The 6917-nt window shown below is 35.3% G+C and overlaps 1 protein-coding gene across 1 annotated transcript; it reads right to left on the minus strand.

Annotated features, from left to right (window-relative positions):
- Positions 1–471: 471 nt before the first annotated feature.
- Positions 472–5735, minus strand: LOC145107635 (diamine oxidase [copper-containing] 1, peroxisomal-like). Its single transcript, XM_079044570.1, has 12 exons — positions 5223–5735; positions 4385–4494; positions 3896–4201; positions 3695–3807; positions 3275–3605; positions 2346–2561; positions 2018–2254; positions 1738–1923; positions 1389–1529; positions 1028–1296; positions 866–947; positions 472–794 (listed from the first exon to the last, which is right to left on the minus strand). Exons 1-12 carry the CDS (start codon positions 5416–5418, stop codon positions 654–656), a joined length of 2328 nt encoding a protein of 775 aa, XP_078900696.1. The 5' UTR covers positions 5419–5735; the 3' UTR covers positions 472–653.
- Between the last annotated feature and the right edge of the window lie 1182 nt (positions 5736–6917).

A 6917-nucleotide genomic window follows, 5' to 3' on the forward strand; every position in this document is an offset into this window, starting at 1 on the left:
AAAATTGTGCAAGTGTTTCATCAATGGTTGCTTTGATTAGCTAGATTAGTTGACCAATGATTGTTCAAGAACATCATGTAACAAAGACTTGGTATGAGTGATCATCTTTGAGGTAGCAACCAATACAAGTCAGCTAGTCATTGACTTTGACGGCGATATGATACACCTTGCTATGCTTTTGAACATGAAATCTCATTGACCAATTGTTTAATATATAGTAAGCTTAGGTCATTGGGATAATCTTCCGACCGTTTGATTTCAGCTTGTTAGCTAATCATCTTCTTGATAAAAGAACATGTCTTCAATACTCTATGATTTTATTAGAAGATCATAAGTCTTAGTAAATTATACTAGCTATCCACTTGCATGTGTTTGTCAAACAGCAAATCTAGAGAGGTGAAATTACTCAGCAGCATCTGACTAGGTAGCTGGTCTTAGTCTTAGAGGCAGTGCTCTTATACATATAACGAATTATCCCAAACATTTCTGATACCAAAATTTATTATCATATACATATATGGTAACTTGTTCATCAAGATAGATAGCTGAATAACTAAGTGTTCTCAAATCCAGAAATTTAAAAAGCAAACAACGATTGTACTCATTCATATTCACACAGCATTATCTTACAAATCAAACACGTGAATGGATGTTCAAAGCTTGGCTATCAACCCATTTGAAACCGACTTGGTGGCAATCGTCTCTTTCACATGGCCCTCCTTCACATCTGACTCACAAGCTCCAGGACTAGGAGGAACATCCACCGCAGGAGAGCAGTTAAAGAACCCATGTGGCTGCAAAACCAAAACATTTTATTTTTTATAAATAAAATAAAAATAAAATAACCAACTAAAAACATACATACCTGAAGCATAAACCCGATCCGTTCCACTGGCATCACAGGCCAATCTTCCAACCTAGGAACATGAGTAATCCCAAATACATACCTGCAAATTTTTATATAAGAAAATACTGTACGAAAAGCACAAACAGATCAAAAAAAAAAAAAAGAAGATAATTTAGTGACCAGAGAACGATGTCGGTTTCTTCAAGAGATCGATTTTGCTGGACCCATGAAGCCAGACCTTCACCAACGCGCGGGTTTTGGTTGGGAAATTCTCCTCCGGGAAAATCCTCACCACAAGCATACGGTGTGACCCACAGATTATGTTTTAAAAAGGCAGCCCTTCTTAAAAACTTGGCTTCTGAACCTGCTAAAGGCAAGCAGTTGGAACCAGGTACCAGTTTGTACCCTGTTAGTTGTCCGGTCCTATTCACCGTTCGTGTATTTCTGACCTGGATATTTTTGGAATTCATTCAAATAAAAATTACAAAAAAAAAAGTTTGAAAATATGGAATCCATGTAATTTAAAAATAAATAGACTTACGATCCAATGGCGAGCAGATAACGGATTACAATCCCGCATTGCTTGTGATTCGGATTTAAGCAGTGTTTCTTGTGTGTAGAATGCGTTGTTGTGAACGTTGTCTTTTCCTGGTTCTTCAACTTTAACATCAACTTCAACAACCTACAAAGACAAAAACAAAACAAATCAATTTAATTTTTTATACCAGATTATTAATAGTTTGATTCATGCTCCATTTTGGAAGTTGATTAACTTTGTTTACAAAGGTAGTGTTTGGTATGCAGCAAGTAATGAGGGAATGGAATGGAGTATAACCACGGAATTAACGAAAAATCATTTTCTTCTCCTAGGCTATTTTAGTTTCATATACCTGATTGTATGCTTCTCCAGGCTTACAATCAACTGCCATGTCCATTCTAGCCACAAAGAAATGTTGGTGAACCGGTGCATATAGTCCTGGTGCAATTGTAGTCCCATATTTTCTAACTTCTCCTGGTTGTAATGCTCCTAAGCTTAAGATTCCAGTAAGTTTAACTTCAGCTTCAATCTTTCCATCCTGCAATTAAAAAAACAAAGCAGCATAATTATAATGTATATATAAACTCTTAGTTTTTTTATTCAAATAGACAAATAGTTATAGATAAAGTTACCTGGTAAAAGTGCCAGTAAAAACCATATTCATAATTCGCAACAGTACAAATAAAAGAAACTGTAAGGCGCCTGGATCTTCTGACTTCCGCTAAACCAGTTCTCCAGTCTTGATGCTTCCAGAGTATTCCATGGTCTTCTTCATGCATACATACACAATTTTCAATTGTTTCAACGCCTCCAATGAAGTTTGTAAAATGTGCATCAAAGTACTTGATATATCCCAAACAATCACATCCCTGTAATTAAAGATGAGAATATTAATTAACTGTCAGAAAGAAAAGTGTTGGATTTAATAAAATAAGAAATGAAATTCTATATGAAACAAACTTTTTTAAGAGAATGAGCATTCTTTCCAAGGCCATCTTCCCCAGCATCAAATGCGTTTTTTCTGTAATGAGGTTCATTTGGGTCACCATAGGGCACAACCATTTCCACAAAGCTCAATCTATGAGCTATTGGTCTTCGACCCCGACTTCCATCAACATATGCAACCGAATGTATTACTAAACCCTCACGTGGAGTGAAACCAATACGAAAATTCCACTGCCAATTAACAAAATTACATTTATTAAAAATGTGAGATATGATATATAAGTAAAAAAGAAACTAGTACGTTATTAAAAGGGTTAAAGTTAAAATCCAGAAACCAACTTTTTAATTTTTTTCAAATTGGCTATTAATTTAGTTAGCCAATTATTTGCATTTTCTCATAATAGTCATTAAACTTTTATTTTGTACACCTAGGGTCCTTAAAATAAAGATTTTTGTCCTCTAATATATAGCATTAAGTGGATATAACATGTCATAATAGTATAGAAAGGACAACTTTTTACCACCTAAACGTCGTAAAGGCAATCATAATGGTATAATGAAGACAAATTTCTTTTCTAGGGACCCTAGGTGTAGAAAACAATATTTAACGACCATTTTCAAAAAATGCTAATAGTTCGTTGGCTAATTTCAACTTTATCCCTTTTCAAAATGGTGTCTGCGTGGCATCAACTTTTTGCTTTGTCCAAGTTTGTCACTAGTCTTTTTTTTTTTTTTTTTTTTTTTTTTAAACGTTCAAGGTCCCTAAACCCAATTTTTTCGTTCCATTTATACCGTGACTAAACTTTTCAGAGTCCATAAATAAGAGAGTTTTGTAAACTTTTTTTAGGGAGCATACATGTACAAAAAAAACTTCAACGACCAATTTGGGGGCAAATCAAAAAGTTGGTTTCTAGATTTCAACTTTAACCCTATTAAATAATTACCTTTTGCCACTCAACATAATGTCCATTAACACGGAAGCTTGGTCCATCAGGCTGAAGAATTTGTAGAGGCTTTACATCACTCCGATCAACACCACCACGTGTATGACCGGGAGTATAGTTTCTTAGCGGATCAGCTGGTGGTAAGGGAACAAGCTTACGGTCTTCAAACTCAAGGACTACCATGTTTTGCATATCCACAAGTACATATATCCCTTCAACTGGACGTGCATACCCGTTTTCCATTGGACTATCACTTTCAGTCCTACAAAATATAAGTGGTTTTGCTAATCTTTGGCTAGGAGCATCAGCCTCACTATGATATCCCACACACCTGTACAAGTTTTCGAGCAAAAATTACCATTCTACCCTTGGGTATTGTTGTTGTTCTATTGTTTCAAAAGAGATAAAGATTACACTCACCAAGCATCAACCATGACAAGATCCATATCTTCTATACCCCTCTTTTTCATAGCCTCCCGAAAGGGAGGATAATCTTTCACAACAGCTTCACAGTCGGCATATTCCACAGCATCCTGTGATGGATAAGAGTAAAGATCTAAATCCTTTAGAATAATTACAATATAATCATCTATTAATATCATAAACATATGGTGGTATTACCATGGGAGGTTGAACATCAAGGACAACTTGTGATGCAATGACTTTTCCTCTGTGATGTCCACCTCGTGTTGTTGCGTGTACCTCAGATAGTTCGACAATCCATACACTTGTCTCATTTGATTTTTGATTATAAACAACAAGCCGAGCTCTCCTTGGAGGAAGTTTGGTAGGTATTACAGCTCCTCCTTTGCTTCTAGGTAACAATGATGGTTGGAAAGGTGGAAAGAAATATGCATCTGCAAGTGCCACAACGTTTTTATCTGGTTCTGATAGAACCACCTCCACGAATCGCATGCCATCTCTCACCTGAAAAAAACAAAAAAGTAGTAATTTTACAGTTTACAAGTTTCATCACAATTACTTTGATATATACCATTAGTTGTTTAAGACTATTTGGGTATATATATATATATATATATATATATATATATATATATATATATATATATATATATATATATATATATATATATATATATATATATATACCTCAGGGGTTGCTCCAGCTGCCCTAACAGTTGCTACAGCTACTTTGATTTCAGCAGCAGATAATGGATCCAAAGGATGACTGGTTTGAGCCCTTGTGAGAACTTGGATTCCTAAAGATTATATCACAATCACAATTAGACAATAACGAATAAAGAGATCAAGGTTTCCCAATAAGATGTCAATGAAAACATTTCTTGAGCTTTGAGTCAAAATCCAACATTAGAAGAGATAGTCAAACAATAATTCATGATCACCATATACATACACTCTGTAATCCAAAATTGTGGCTAATAAATAATGAATAAAGTCCATGACTATCCTTAAAGTCTCTAATTACTTAATAACTTGCAAAACCTCTAGCATCAAAAGGATTCAATTCTATCACTGTAAAAAGTGGAATGAATACCATAAATGTTTTTCCATTGATTTGAGAGTCAAATTACTTTTGAATATAAGGAGATGACTGTGCAGGTAAGCCCCACCTAACAAAGGTGACAATTAAAAAGAACAGATGTTGACGAATCTCACCAGCAAAGACCAAGATCTGACATCAAAATTGTCTGAATATACACATAGAAGCATATTCCAAATTTTGTACATCCATCATCCAACTCATAAATTTCCAGATATATACATACGTATACGTGTACATTAGATGAATCGGTGAAAAGTACATATGTCCTTACTTACACAACATATAGTACTATATCGATCATATAATTGATAATTTACACTATTCAGATTATATGTACTCGTACGACGCTAATATACGTAACGATAAAATTCATACAGATATACAAATACGTACATAGTTACACATACGGCACGCAAAAACTACCTTTTGTGGAAGCATTAGCGGAAGGATCAGAAGGACTGATCACGGTATTCTTGATCGGCAGCGGCTGATCATCGTTATTCCAATCCTGGACGACGAAGACATCGGCAGTGGAGGAGGCAGAGGCTGGAACAATTTGACGGCGAATTGGAAGGGAATCACCGGAGGAATGCGACGTCTTTTGCGAAGCTGAGGCCATTGTAAGGGGTTAGCAAGCTCACCAAATCCACCGTAGTAGTTGCAGTGCGTACAATCTACTGACATACAGAAGCAATTCTCTCTCCGTATACTTTCGGTACCACACTCTCTTCCCAAGCACCGATCGATTCCCTCTCTTGCCGTTGCTGTTACAGTGTATAGGTATAGAAATCTGTATGTATGTAATATTGTAATGGCAGAAAGAGGAAGAGGGCTTCTGGTTTGTTCTGAATTAAAACAGATTTTACAGGGTGTGCGTGCATATATATATCAATGACAGAAGATTGTCGATTTCACGTGACAAGGTCCTCTCAAATGAGAGTTTGTATTCGTGTACAAATTAAATTGCACATGTACCCGATTTGAAACTATATAAATAATAACCGATTTGAAACTATATAAATAATAAAGGGTTAATTTCAGCCTAACCAACTCTCCGAATCAAACAAAATAGTCTTAATTAGTTTTTTTTCAATGGTAGGGGTATAAGGAAAAACCGAAAATGAATTATCAAACCAAACCGAATGATGTTTAGATTATTTGGTTTTCAGACATAAAACCTAATCAGACAAGTTTTTGAAACCAAATGGACTAAGAGTTTCAAAAATTGTTCTTACTACGTCTATTTTGAAAAACATGGACCAATCATATAAATGTCTTAGATTTATTATTATTCCGCTAGCGATAATTTTTAAAGAGTTGGGCTTTGATTATTCATCGTTATGCTCGTATATAAATATATTTGTGGGAAATCAATACACTCCACATATTTACAATTTCTATCATGGTATCAGACTTGTAATATCTATAGTTGATTATTGACATGTCCTACCCATTGTTTCATCGGTTGCCTTCATTATCCTCATCGGCAGTACTTTGTCAAACAAGGCAAGTCTCCGATCACACCCTTCAGCCGCAAAAGCCTAACACCTGCCTTATTTTCTTCTTTTCTTTATTACTCTCGATCCTTTTTCACTCTTTCGTCTTTTCAATGCTACTGAATCCAAATTCTATCAGGTTTTTACTGTTTCCAATATACAATCGTTTTATTCTCATCACTTGTGAGGAAGAATAGCTAATGCTCGTCATGGGCTATATCTTTCAGATTCATTGTCGCACCTATATGGTTATCAATCACATTATACCATCGGCAACCCCTATCTCCCATTACATCCACTATTACACCCACTGATGTTGTCATAGTAGCCACCACCAAAGAAATGTTGGAGCCTCTTGATGCTATTATCTTATGTAGGATATACAGTACAATTTTAAATGATCTCGGGCATACAGTTCTGGCTCCCGAATCAAGAACTCATGATGTTTGGTCCCGCCTCAAGAACATATCCAATGATAATATCACATTGTTTATCTTGAGAATCAATTCTCGAACATGACTTGACAATTTCTCCAATGTATCTTCATATTTCCAAGAATTAAAAACGATCATTGATCAACCATATTAGATTGTGAAAGTATTTGTTAGGGTTTATGTGTATT

The sequence above is a fragment of the Lactuca virosa genome, chromosome 4, assembly GCF_052849685.1.
Source record: "Lactuca virosa cultivar CGN04683 chromosome 4, Lactuca_virosa_CGN04683_v6, whole genome shotgun sequence".
In the NCBI taxonomy this organism is placed as follows: Eukaryota; Viridiplantae; Streptophyta; class Magnoliopsida; order Asterales; family Asteraceae; genus Lactuca; species Lactuca virosa.

Bases quoted from the DNA above. Each gene is read 5' to 3' on its own strand.
- LOC145107635 (XM_079044570.1), bottom strand. From the start codon at position 5,418: ATGGCCTCAGCTTCGCAAAAGACGTCGCATTCCTCCGGTGATTCCCTT. The intron at 3,606-3,694 runs GTGAGTGTAATC...AAACTTGTACAG, and splicing joins CTTGTCATGGTTGATGCTTG to GTGTGTGGGATATCATAGTG. The intron at 795-865 runs GTATGTATGTTT...TTGGTTTTGCAG, and splicing joins GGATCGGGTTTATGCTTCAG to CCACATGGGTTCTTTAACTG.